The sequence below is a fragment of the Acomys minous genome (genome assembly GCF_964271855.1).
Source record: "Acomys minous genome assembly, chromosome: 2".
Taxonomy (NCBI): Eukaryota; Metazoa; Chordata; class Mammalia; order Rodentia; family Muridae; genus Acomys; species Acomys minous.
Genome location: NC_140484.1, coordinates 72355455 through 72369437, shown reverse-complemented (window position 1 = coordinate 72369437; position 13983 = coordinate 72355455). Strand labels below are relative to the sequence as shown.

Here is a 13983-nt window from a genome sequence, read left to right as displayed (position 1 = left end):
TTCTGGCCTGCAGGTGTGCATGCAGGCAGAACATTGTATGTCTAATAAATAAATAAACCTTTACAAAAAATGTAGGTTCCAAAGACCTCCTTGGATAACTGACATCCTGTTTGGCAGAGAAAGACATGGGCATAGGTAACTGACATCCTTGTTGGCAAGTTAAGACATAAATGCTAGGCAGGTTGCCCTGCCACAATGGAATAATCCAACCAATGGGAACAGGATAATTGTACCACAAAGACATGTTCCTAAGGAAGTCTCCTATCCCTAAATACTGATTGGTGGGAAAATGTGACTGTTTGGGCTTAAAAATTCTGTGGCGTTCTGGCTTGGGGTTGCAGTTCAGCTCCTGAGCCTGTTCTACAGCCCTAATCCAACAGAAGTAGCCCAAGTACAATAAATATTTGTTATCTGTTTAAATGCTTACTAAGAAGAACGTTCAGTGACATAGTCAACCCTTGAATCTGTGCTGTGGTCCCTGATGAGTCAGCTTTTGCTGCCTAATTCAAATCAAATAAAGATGGTTTACTGGACTTTTGTACCTGTGATGTGATTTATTTTGTGTGCCTGACCCTTTAAAGGATCCCCAGTTGACCCTATGCCCTTCAGTGTCGTTTGCTTCTTGGACTTCTGGGAACAGGAAAGGATATAAAAAGGCCAGCAGAGGCTGAGAGGTATTGGGGAAGATTGGAGTAGGGTCAGAGCGGAGTAGGAATTGTTGCACCCGTTTCATGAGACCCCCCAAAAGACCACCAGGAGACAAAACCGGTGCAGGCACAAGAGGATCTTTATTAGAGGCTCAAGCCAGGCTCTGACTGTCACCAACCTCAGTGGTATCTGGAGAAGAGCCTCGGGCTCTAGGTTGAGGGTAATTTATAGATCCCTCACCCTCCCATCATAGCCAAAGCAGGGGAATTCTAGCCTGGCAAGCATCTATTGGTTAAGACACAAATAGGATATTGTGTTTTAAAATTATTGGTTGCAAGAGGCCACCAAAATCACAACCGGTTCTAGCTTCTTTGTTCTCTCTGGTTGGGGGAAACATCTGGTCTCAGGTTTCAGTTAGAACCTCCTGTCTAGTGCTGATTGGCCGTTGCTAGGGGACAGGGGCAATTAGCACATTCTGTGTTATCTCCAGGAACAAGGCATGTGACCAGACTGCAAGCTGGGAAAAAACAGCTTCCCAGCAGCCCTCCAGCTCCTGTGTCCTCCGGCTGCCTGTTCAGGGGCAGCCCAGCTTGTGCCCCCCTCCAACCGCTGGGCATTCAAGCCATAGGGAGCATGAGCAGGTGGGGAGGGTCCCATGCCAGCAAGTATCCCAAAGCCCTCATGTTTGTGTTGAGGGGAGGGCCTTCCATGCTTGGGGCGGCCCCTCCTCCCAGGGCTGAGCAGCAGCCAAGTGTTCAAGCAAGAAGTGGGAGGCTCCAGGCTCCAGCCGCCATTTTTAGAACTGAGCCAGTTCCCCACACAGAAACAAAGAAGGACCACACAAACAGAAATGTACCAGTAGAGCTAGAGAAAAGAACAAAAAATCAGAACAATGGACTGTCCAGATAGTCAGTGGGCTCTGTCGTGTTCTGCTAGAAACCAAACCAGAAGCTGCCTATCCCATGACCGGGCTCCACCTAAACCAGACTTCCTGGAATGCACAGGCAGTTAGATGTTGGCATCTCTCCACACCATGGGAGTGGCCCACTTCATCTCCAAATTCAACCAGACAATCTTGGGACCCCGTGTCCCTCTCCTGGGGCATGCCGTGCCCTCCTTGGGACCTTCCATCCCTCCTGGGGTCTAGGGCATCCCCTACACCCTCATGGCCATGGTTTCTGAGACCATCTTCCAGGGTCTTAAAAACTCTTCCAATGACCGTTTCTTAGCCACCTGCGGCCTGCTGCAACTCACTGCTTTGAGCTCTCACAAAAGAACATAGAACAAAGACACAACACAAACATACAACAAAGATATAGCAGATATTATATCTTTAAGGCCTGAGAAGCCAATAACTGACACAAAGAGACTAAAATGTAATTCAAAGCTGCAAGCACAACACTGGGCAGAATCTAAACTACTTCTATCCTACTAGTAAACTAAACTAAACTAAACTAATCTAATCCTATGTCCTCAAAACCTACTATATCCCAAGCACTTGCCAATCTGATGGTCCTTGGGCAGTTTCTCTCCATCAACTCCCTCTGTCAACCCTCCACTCATTTTTTTGTTTGCTTTTTGAGACAGGGTTTCTCTGTGTAGGCTTGGATGTCCTGGACTCGCTTTGTAGATGAGGATGGCCTCAAACTCACAGCGATCCACCTGCCTCTGAGTGCTGGGATTAAAGGCGTGTGCCACCACCGCCTGGCTCCCAACTCTCCACTCTTAACTGTCAACTCCTGGCTCCTCCTCCTCACCAGGAAGCCTCACCTTACACTTCCTGTCCTTCTGCCCAGATGAGTGGCTAAACGGCACTTTATTGACAACTGCTAATCCACTCAAGGCATTCCTCAACACAAAGCCACAACACTTGGCCAAGGCAAGGGTTTGGATCCTCCGGTTCCAGGATCTTGGGTGATCCCGGATCCCAGATGAGCCCCCAGAATGTTGTGTCCATTCCCGAGACCCCCAAAAGACCACCAGGAGATGAAATTGATGCAAGCACAAGAGGATCTTTACTCGAGGCTCGAGCCAGGCTCCGACTGTCACCTATGCAGTGGTATCCAGAGAAGAGCCTTGGGCTCTGGGTTGAGGGCAATTTATAGGTCCCTCACCCTCCCAGCTTGCCCAAAGCAGGACAGTTCCAGCTTGGCAAGCATCTATGGGTTAAAATAGAAAATAGGATATTGTGGGAGTTTGGGGGGTGGTTCTTTCTTTGTTTCAAGACAGGGATTCTCTATGTAGCCTTGGCTGTCCTGGACTCACTTTGTAGACCAGGCTAGCCTCGAACTCACAGCAATCAACTTGCCTCTGCCTCCTAAGTGCTGGGATTAAAGGCGTGTACCACCACCAACCGGCTTGGGATATTGTGTTTTAAAATGATTTGTTGTGAGAGAGCACCAAAACCACAAATGGCTCTGGCTTTCTTTGCTCTCTCTGGTTGTGGGAAACATCTGATCTCGGGTTTCAGTTGGAACATCCTGTCTAGTGCTGATGGGCTGTTGCTCAGGGAGAGGGGCAATTAGCACATTCCAGGAACAAAGCTACCTGACTTTAGTAAACTTTGGCCCAGTGACTCTGAAATCCAACTTTAATTCTCCTGGTCTCTCGGGATAGGCGTAGGGTCAGAGAAGATGGTGCAGGGAGAAAGACTGAGTAAGTCTAGAGAAGAGAGGACAGCTGATGAGATGAAGTGGAGTGAGAACAGGAGCCAGTTGAAAGGGGCCTGGCCTAGCAGAGTGAGAAGACACCTGGTGACAGCTGAACAGGGAGCAGCTGAGCTGAGCCAGAGAAGACAGTGTTAGGAGACCGGAGAAGAAGCCGCAAAGCAGCAGAGCAAACAAAAGACAAAAAGCTGCACGTGCCTGCTTGGGTTGTTTTGGTTTCTCAGACACCAACAGACCACTTATCCAGTGCTCTTCAGAGATATGAAGTTAAGTACTTCCAGCCAGCAGGTGTGGTGGTGTGCATGTCTTTAATCCCAGCACTCGGGAGGCAGAAGCGGGGGTGGGGTGGGGGAGTGGGTCTGTGAGTTCGAGGCCAGCCTGGTTTACAGAGCGAGTCTGGGAGCGCCAAGGCTACACAGAGAAACCCTGCCTCAAAAAACAAAAGAGATGGGGGGGGGGGTGGTTTACGTCCCTAAACCCTGTATAGCCACAGCGTTGGCCCTGCGCCCTGGCAACCAGCCTGGGTCCCTCCCCCAGGGCTGCCTCCACAAGGACCAGCGCCCCCTCACTCCACTCCTCTAGGCCCTGGCTTTTGAAACCACACAATGCCATTTTTGACTTGCACATCAGGATTGACAGTGAATTACAGAACAGCAGTGATGGGCTGAGGGTGCAGGCGATGGCACAGGTGTACACCAAACAAAGTCCTCGGCCTGGCCATACTCCAGCAGGGAGTCTGGACTTTGAGCACTTTAGGCAGAAGCTAGAGGTGATTTCTGTGACCTCAAAAACAGGAGTTATTGTGTGAACGAAATGAAAAAACTGCTCTCCAAAACAAACAAACAAAACGATTTCACGGTCATTCATTTGGAGACCTCTCTTTACTGCTGTCTATGCTGCCTCCACCGTGTTGCCCTCAGACCACAGGTTCCGGCTGCCAGCCTTCAGGGGGTGAGATAGTGCCCAGGGTTTCAGACTCCAAGCACCAGTACATGCCTCTCCCTGTCCACAGTATCACGGTTATCAGAGGCAAGACACAGACTTCTGGCAGGTTCTACAGGAGTCACAGGCCTAATTGCTGCCTAGTCTTGCCTAATCAATACCAGGAATGCCACAGAAGCCAACCCAGTGGAGCTCAGGGGCCCGTATCTTAGGTTTGATATGATGACAGTGGCCCCTGATAGGACCATGGCTGCTCAGTTGTAGGGGAAGTGAGCGTTCAGATGGCTTCTCCAGGGGAGGTGTTGCCAAGCATGTCATCAACAACAACAAAAAAAGTGCACCTGGGGCTGGAGAGATGGCCCAGAGGTTAAGAGCACTGACTGCCCTTCCAGAGGTCATGAGTTCAATTCCCAGCAACCACATGGTGGCTCACAAGCATCTATAATGTGATCTGATGCCCTCTTCTGGCCTGCAGGGGAACATGCAGGCAGAGCACTGTATACATACAAATAAATAAATCTTTAAAAAAAAAAAAAGTGCACCCAAGGCAGAGCAAAAAAACAGTTTCTAAAAGCCAGGCAAGGCAGCTCACATCTGCAGTCCCAGCACTCAAGAGGCAGAGGCAGGCGAATCTCTGTGAGTTCGAGGCCAGCCTGGTCTACAAAGTCAGTCCAGGACAGCCAGGGCTACGTAGAGAAACCCTGCCTCGAAAAAACCAAAAAGAAAAGGAATGAAAGAAAGAGTTCCTCCTGGTTCCAGCTTAGTGGCCTGAAGAGCTCACCTGCCTGACGTACAGGGACTTAGGTCAGGCAAACCCAGTGGAGCTCAGATGTTGTTTCCAGCTGCCAGTCTTTCCCCTTAGCAGTTGGTACCTTTATATTTTAAAGGTTTGTTTATTTATTTATTTATTTATTATGTATACAGTGTTCTACCTGCACATACACCTGCAGGCCAGAAGAGGGCATCAGATCACATTATAGATGGTTGTGAGCCACCATGTGGTTGCTGGGAATTGAACTCAGGACCTCTGGAAGAGCAGACAGTGCTCTTAACCTCTGAGCCATCTCTCCAGGCCGCAGTTGGTACCTTATAGAGCCTCATGGAGGCCTTTTGCCATGCACGGTTTGAGCATCCTGTGCCTGTTAGGCTTTGTGAGTGTTTTGATTATTCAGACCGTCTCATTTAGCCCAGACTGGCCTGGCAGTTGCTCTGTAGTTGAGAATGGATTTGAACTGTGGCTCCTCCTGCCCCGGGATCCCAGGTGCTGGGGTTACAGGTGTGGAGCTCAGGGTCACTGCTTTTTCTCTTCTCTTCTTTTTCAGGCTGGTATACCAACTTACGGATTTTATCGTCCATGGTTGTAACAATGTCGCACTTTTTCTCACATGGCTCTCTCTCACTCCCCTTCTGTGACTCCCCAACAGCCAGTTCCCTTCCCCCAGTTAATCCCAGTGTTTTGCTTTTCCTTATCTTTTTTGTTTGTTTGTTTATAGGGTTAGAGTTACTCTGTGTAGCTCTGACTGTCCTGGAACTAATATGTAGACTAGGTTGGCCTCAAACTCAGAGATCTACCTACACCTGTCTCCTAAATGCTGGCATTAAAGACATGTACTACCATTGCCCGGCTGTATTTCCTTTTCTTTTGTTTGTTTATTTGTTTGTTTTTGTTTTTCTTTTTTTTTTTTTTTTTTTTTTTTTTTGTTTTTTGAGACAGGGTTTCTCTGTGTAGCCTTGGCTGTCCTGGACTCACTTTGTAGACCAGGCTGGCCTCAAACTCACAGTGATCTGCCTACCTCTGCCTCCCGAGTGCTGGGATTAAAGGCGTGCGCCACTACACCCGGCACATTTCCTTTTCTTTATTTAAATGTTTATTTTTAAATTATTTGTAGGTGCTTGTGTCTACACGTGGGCATTGAACATGTGTGCAGGTGTCTGTGGAGGCCGTGTCAGCTGCTCAGCTGCAACAGGACTTTAGACAGTTGTGAGCCACCTGGTGTGGGTGCTGGGAACTGAACTCAAGTTCTTTAGACGAGCAGCAAGTGAAGCCTGGTGTTGGTGGTGCGCGCCTTTAATTCCAGCACTCGGAGGCAGAGGCAGCTGGATCACTGTGAGTTCAAGGCTAGCCTGGTCTACAAAATGACTCCAGGATAGCCAAGGCTAATACAGAGGGACCCTGTTTCCAAAACAAAACAAAACAAATAAATAATTGTATTTTAGACTAGGCGTGGCAGTGCACAACTCACTATAATCTCAGCACTTGAAGAGGCAGAGGGAGCACAGGACCAAGGGTCTAAGCAGGATTGTCTGGCACTGTCCTGGCTGCTCACCTTGACCTTCTGGTCCAGCAAGCTCTGGGGACCAGAGACACGGGCAAGTGCATCTTGAAGAGCCTCAGGGCTGGAGTGTTTTCCTGAAAGTTAAGACCCAAATGTATGGAAGGAAGGGCTGCTGATCAGGACCCTGGTCCAGTCTCACTCCAGGCCAGTTTCCCCAATATTTCTCCACATACCTGAGGGGACCCCAGGACCTTTGAACTCTAGGAAGGGCACCCGGAAATAGACGGGGGCATGGTGACATTTCTCTAGTTCCACATTCTGATAGATGAAGTCAAGGATCTCACTGACCCATGTGGAACCTAGAAAGGAGGTAGTGGAAAGTGAGTGCGGCTGAGGGCTTGGCTCTGTCTGCCAACGTGGCAGCCGCAGGCCTGGTAATGGGGCTCTCTTGGCTTATCAGACTTTGGGTACATGCTGATGATCAGGTCATCAGGAAAGGCTTGAAAGTTCTGCAGTTCAGCAAACCCCTCTGTGGAGAGTTTTTTTTAATTTATTTATTATGTATACAGTGTTCTGCTTGCATGTACTCCTGCAAGCCAGAAGAGGGCACCATATCACATTACGGATGGTTGTGAGCCACCATGTGGTTGCTGGGAATTGAACTCAGGACCTTTGGAAAAGCAAGCAGTGCTCCTAACCACTGAGCCATCTCTCCAGCCTCCCTCTGTGGAGAATTTGATCACTGGGATTGCCCTTCAGATCCATTAGTGACAGATGAGGTTTCTTGCACCAGCCCACTTCTGTTAGTAGCACCCCACTACCATTTGAGGTGGTCTTGCCTCAAGCTAAAGAGCAGGAGGCTTTATGTGGCCAAGGACTTTGCCGGAGCTCACAGAGCCAGCCTGTGGTGGAACTGACTGGAAGGCAGGTCTACCTTCCAGGCAGTGGTCACCCTGTGGTTGTACAGCAGCTCATCCGCAGAACATTCTACGGCCTCTGTATCCCACTGGTATCCAGACCATTAAAGAACTCTTGGGGGTCGTGCCCAGCCTCAAAGATGAGCAGCTTTCCAGGAGATGCTGTACTGTACCAGAGACAGTCCCCTAGAACCTGCCCATGCTCACTGCTAGCAGAGGCTTCATTTCTCTAACCGCCTCCCACTGCAGAAGTCAGCCTATAACCATGGATGGCCTCCTGTCCCCACTATGCCCCTCCCTGAGCCCCTCAGGCTGTCCACATAAGGCAACCACTCAGGGAGTGGACTTCTCAGCCCCTACCTGCCCAGCCCAGTCTCCACAAGGCACTAGGACAAATGCAGTTAGCCCAGGCACTGAGCTTGTTTGGGGGGGGGCGGTCAGAGGCTTCTACGTACATGAGCAAAACCGCTGGCTAGCAGGAGCTGCCTCAAATAAGATGGGGAAGCATGGACAAGGAGCCCGGAAGGGAGAAGTCCAGGCAAAGATCAAATAGGAGTTGCCCACAGGACCAGAGAGTGAGGAGCTGGGCACCGCAGAGGCCTTCCGGTCTACCCATCCCACACAGGCACTCACCTGACTTAAGAGGACCTGGCCTTGCGGCTCCCTGGGCATATGTGTGCAGCCTGGGAGTGCAGGATTCTCTCACCTGAGGGTTTTGTAGGTCCCCAGGTGGGAGGGGCTGAGAGCTCCGCCCCCCCCCCCCAGGACTGGCTATGCTTCATGAAGGAAGTGCTCAGTTACCCTCTACAGATCCCCAGCCAGAAGCAAGGTCATTACGTCTGCAACCCAAACCCTTTTTGGCCCTGAGGTACTAAATGAAGGGACAGATGGTGGAGAATGCACCCATGGGTGGACAGTTTTGTTTTCCCCAAAAGTGACCTATAGCTAGGTTAGCTCGAGAAACTCTACCTCTGCAGGAAGAAAGAGGGCGACAGGGCAAGGTGGGTGGGGCTATTTCCTATTAGACAATTAAAACAATGAACCCAAAGTAATGGGAATTGCTCCAGGAATATCAAACTATTGAAACAATGGACCCCAAGGAAATGGGAATTTCCTCCAGGAATTTCTGCTAGGAAAAAGAACGGAACCCAGCTGGAGGGGGAAGTTGTTTCCCTGAAAAAGAGGCACAGGGTTCAACAATTTGTCCATCTATCTTACTGGATAAGATGGACGCCCGGATGATGTGTCAGTGATGGGTGCAGCCGAACCTTGCCAGGGGCTGTGTTGATATGCTTATCCTTCAACCTGTATTTTCTTTCTTTCTTTCTTTCTTTTTTTGAGACAGGGTTTCTCTGTGTAGCCTTGACTATCCTGGACTTGCTTTGTAGACCAGGCTGGCCTCGAACTCACAGCGATCCGCCTGCCTCTGCCTCCAGAGTGCTGGGGTTAAAGCCGTGCGCCACCACCGCCCGGCATTAAATGTAATTTTTTTTTCAAGACAGGGTTTCTCTGTGTAACCTTGGCTGTCCTGGACTCATTTTGTAGACCAGGCTGGCCTCGAACTCACAGAGATCCTCCAGCCTCTGCGGCCTGAGTGCTGGGATCGAAAGCGTGCACCACCATGCCTTGCTGAACCTGTATTTTCAACTTTGACCTTATTTGGGCCCTGAACAAGGACTCCAGGGGTTTGCTGGACCTCTTTGTTCCTCTTCCCAACATGGCCACACTGAATAAATCTCCTTTCTCTGCCTTCCACTTCTTTCAATTGGCTTATTGAGGCCAGGTGGTCAGACTGACTTGGTATAGGTTGTGACTCCCATGTCCAAAACATGTAGATTAAGATTTAGCAGCAAGCTTGACACTGGAGGTCTTCAGAGTGTCCACCCACCTGCTGAGGCAACAAGATTCAACAGGACTCAGGAGCTGGCGGTGGCTCAAAGTTCTGGAGTGTGACACAGGAAGTTTGTTTTAGGCTGATGTATGTAAGTACAGTGCAATTCAGAAAAAGGTTTCCTGGTATACCACAGCCCTATGTGCACAAGGAGGCATAATTTCATCTGAATTCTTCTCAAGGTGGTTACTTCCTCCATGAAGGTGGGTTCTAGAGACAGGTGACATAGGCTATTTTTTTTTAAAGGTTTATTTATTATGTATATGGTATTCTGCTTGCATGTACACTGCCGGCCAGAAGAGGGCACCAGATCTCATTATAGGTGGTTGTGAGCCACCATGTGGTTGCTGGGAATTGAACTCAGGACCTTTGGAAGAGCAGCCAGTGCTCTTAACCTCTGAGCCATCTCTCCAGCCCCTACACTTGTTATCTTAAGGGCCTAGGGGAAGATCGGGTGTAATCTTGGTCATGCAGATAGTACATAGGTCACCTAGACTATTAACCACTTCTGGTCCTGGTTGTGGGAGCTTCGGGGATTGGAGGTAAGGCCTGGCCAAAGAGATAGCCCAGGCGTTGTCTACCCTGTTGGCCACCTCCATTCCCCAACTTCTGGGTGGAAAACAGATTATGCATCTTTTCCCTTGAAATGACAAGCCTGGTTGTTCCACATTTCTGGTTTCCCTGGTGCTGCCTGTAAGGCAGACACGCAGGCTCCAAGCCACCTGCCTAGTCTCCTGAGCCTCTATTTATTCTCTTATTTAGTGTCAACTGTCACCTTCACACAGCCCAGCCTTCTCTGAGGGATCTTCAATCGGGAGACTGTTCTGGCTGGCCTGGCCTGTGGGCATGTCTGTGGGGGCATTTCCTGAATTGTTGATTGATGTGAGGGGCCCAGCCCACTGTGGACAGTGCCACCCCTACGCAGGTGGCCCTGGGTTGTGTAGTCATGTGACTAAGGCACCAGGCAGATGGCGCCAATAAACAGATGCCTGCACAGTCAGGGCTCCAGGCTCTGGCCTTGAGTTCCTACTCCTGATGGGCTTTTACCTGTAAGTATAAGATGAAACAAGCCTTTTCCTCCTCAAGTTACTGGTCCCATGTTAATTATAGCTAAGGGAAAGCGAATGAAGACAGTATCTGTTACTTCTGAGAAAGGTTAAGAGAGCAGCGAGGCCACATGGTCAGCCCAAAGGCTGGACTTCACTTCCTGCCTGGCTCCGACAAAACTCCAGAACGTACACTTAACTCATCCTTTTTATTGTGCTTAAGTAAAAGCTGCCGACCACTGAAGGGAGAGGCGGAAGAGGTATGCGCTGAAGGTTGGGGGCACATAGGATCAGGTCTCCAGCAAGTCTGTCCAGTGTTCCTGAAAGGACAGAGGGTGAGTCAGAGGTAGTCTAGGAGGGTTGAGGAGGAGGGGGGGCCAGAGTTACCTCTCACCTCCTCTAATTCCAAATCCTCTTCCTCCTCAGCATCCATGTGGCACTGTCCAACCAGGTGTCCCCAAAGTAGTGACTCCTTACAGCTGCCAAAGGGTGCATTTGGTGGAGATGGCAGAGTGAGGATTCAACGAGCCAGGACTGGCACACAGGGCAACTTCTCCCCAGGGCCCCCACAGGCTGGGAGGAGGGGCCGGGCTCACCTAGGACAACGGCCCTCCAGGGGCAGAAGCTGCCCGGGCTCTTCCTGCAGGAACTGCTCGGCCAGGCAGATGATATGGGCCCTTAGGGGACAACCAGGGTGGGGGCAGCACAGGGGGCCCTCTTCATCCTGTCGGAGGTGGCAGGCGAGGAGATACGGAAGTAATTTTTAAGTAACTGAGGCAACACACAGCTTGTGAGACAAGAAAGAGACAGGGGGACAGCAGGAAGCACACAAAAGAGCTGTGACTTCAGGAGGCCAGGAAAGATCTCGCAAGGTGACTGGTTGCCCATTCGGAGAATCTAACGGGCCCCTGGCAGGTTCTGATAGATCAAGAAACAGCTGAAAGGACCACCCAGACATATGTCTAGCGGGCAAAGTCCGGGGTCTCAGCCGCTCTGTACCCCTACCTGCAGCATACGTGCACACAGAGTGCAGCTGGCCGTGGCACCTAGATCCGGCCGGCACTCGCTGTCAGCCTCACTTGCAGAGGGTCGTTTCGGGACCGAGGGCTGGGATGGTGGCGGTCCAAAGGCAATGGGCATGTGTGGTGGTGGCGCTGGACAGAGTTCATGGCGGAAGTCAGGTCGCAGCCAGCGTATTGTTAGAGGGAGTCGTACCCACGGAGGAGCTCGGAGCATGTGTGCCAACACACGCAGGTGGAAGGCAAAGGCAGCCTCGCTGCGCAGGCGCGGCCCCACGTGCGTCAGGCGGCGTGAAGCTTGAGGATGCTGCCAGGCCCATTCAAACTGTAGGAGGGATGACGCAAAACAAAGTCAGGGTGGTCCTGGGCAAAGTCCTCTAGACAAATCCTGTGCCCCAATCTAGCCTGCCCTTAGGACGCCTTTCTTACCCGAAGGGCGGCCACAGCAGACGGGAAACCGTGCAGGATCAGCACCATGTCCCTTGGGAGAAGAGAGGGGCACGGCCAGTGAGTCTCCATCACACCTCAACCCTGCTAGAAGCTGAACTCCCCACCCCCACCAGGCCTGTGCTCCGGTTCACACGGAGCCATCAGGACTCGAACCTTTCATGGAGGTGCAGGCACTTGCCCAGCTCACTCAGGCTCCTCACCAAGTTCTTGATCGCTCTCCTCTGGAAGCTGTATTCTAGCCCCAGCCTTAAGACAAGGCCCCTGTCTCATGATCCCAGTCTTAAAACAACTTATACTAGTACATATTACACCTACATTGTATTTGATGCCTCTTATTATATAATCACTTTTGTTTTTGTTTTCTTCATCATTCCAAATAATTCTCTTCCTACTTTCACACTTTTTCTTTAAATCCTGAAGAAAACTTGAGATGTTTGTCTGTTATATCACTTAACACGATGCCGTCTAGCTCCACCCACTTTTCTCAATGAGCGACTGCATTTTGGGGCTGGAGAACTTGCTCCTGCAGAGGGACCTGGGCTCAGAACGTATCTGTAACTCCCATTCCAGGAGGCACGGCGCCCTCTTCTGGCCTCTGCAGGCACTGCATGCACATGGTGCACTTAAGGGGAAAACATTCATATGGATCAAATAAAAATAAAACTTTAAATTTTTAAAATTTATTATTTTATGTATGAGTGCTCTATCTGCATGTTACACCTGCCTGCCAGAAGAGGGCATCAGATCCCAGTATAGACGGTAGTGAGCCACCATGTAGTTGCTGGAATTGAACTCAGGACCCCTGGAGGAGCAGACAGTGCTCTTAACCACTAAGCCATCTCTTTAGCCCAAAACGTTCTGTTTGTTTGTTTTTGTTTTTGTTTTTAACTGTAGCTTGTATATGTCACATTTTCTTCACCCACTCACCTGTTGAGATGGGCACTGTGCTGGCTAGTTTTATGTCAACTTGACTGATCAGAGAAAAGGGAGCCTCAATTGAGAAAGTTCCTCCATAAGATCAGATTATATGCAAGCCTGGAAAGAATTTTCTTGATTATTGATTGATATGGGAGAGCCCCACCCACTGTGGGTGGTGTAGCCCCTGAGCTGATGGTCCTGGGTTCCATGGCCTCTGCATCAGTTTTTATTTGGGGTCCTGCCTGTCTTCCTCCAATGACGAACAGTGATGTGTAAGTGTAAGCGCGCTTTCCTCCCCAATAGCTTTTGGTCGTGATGTTTCATCACAGCAAGAGTAACCCTAAGTAACACCTTGGTTGACTCCATAGCTTCGTTGATGTACTTAATATTTTCTTAGATTCATTTTATTTTATTGTGTGACTGTTTTGCTTGTATGCTTGCATACGATATGTGTGTATGTGTGTGTGTGTGTGTGTGTGTGTGTGTGTGTGTGTGTGTGTGTGAATGTCTGTGCAACCACGTGCGTGCCTGGTGGGCGCAGATGTCAGAAGAGGGCGTTCGATACCCAGGTCGTGGAGTTACAACGCAGCTTGTGCACAGGCTCCCCCAAATAACCACTCCAAGTCTTAATCCAGCCTTCGCAGAGTGTTGAGATCCACAAGGTGCTGCCTCCCTGCTACGCTCTCCTCGGTGACAGGCCAGGGACTCAGAAACGCCCGCGATCACCAAAAAAAAAAAAAAAAAAAAAAAGCCCCACCTCGGTCATTAGTCTTCTGCCCTGGCGGCCCGCCTCCTACCCGGAGCCTTCCGGCAAGACACCGGCGCCCTCTTACCAGGGTCCTCGCCCGCTGGTCCGCCAGGCGCCACCTTTTTTGCGACCGGCGTTGTGTTGCCGGACCCGTCGAGCAGGATTGACTGTGAATCCCACGTACACGCGGCCCCGATGCCGAGGGTTCTGGCAGTAGAGCAGGTAGACCCCGAAGAAACGCCCCGGTCTTGCCGCGTGTCCCATCGGGACTCTGCGGGTTGAAGGTCCAAAGTGTGTGTGGATGGGTGATTTCTGGGACCCCCCGACCTCGGGAAGAGCTGGGTTAGCCAGGATGCAGAACGTTTGTTTAGGAAAAAGCACTGGAGAACGATCGTGCAGCGTCTTGGTGCGCCGCCTGACGGCAGGGGGATGTGCAAAAGCGGCCAAAAAAACCGGCTGCCC

The 13983-nt window shown here is 50.5% G+C and overlaps 1 protein-coding gene across 1 annotated transcript; it reads right to left on the bottom strand.

Annotated features, from left to right (window-relative positions):
• Positions 1 to 10576: 10576 nt before the first annotated feature.
• On the bottom strand, positions 10577 to 13967 carry SLX1A (SLX1 homolog A, structure-specific endonuclease subunit). The gene is made up of 6 exons (XM_084773902.1): positions 13607 to 13967; positions 11835 to 11886; positions 11392 to 11730; positions 10983 to 11110; positions 10781 to 10865; positions 10577 to 10706 (listed from the first exon to the last, which is right to left on the bottom strand). Exons 1-6 carry the CDS (start codon positions 13783 to 13785, stop codon positions 10677 to 10679), a joined length of 813 nt encoding a protein of 270 aa, XP_084630028.1. The 5' UTR covers positions 13786 to 13967; the 3' UTR covers positions 10577 to 10676.
• Between the last annotated feature and the right edge of the window lie 16 nt (positions 13968 to 13983).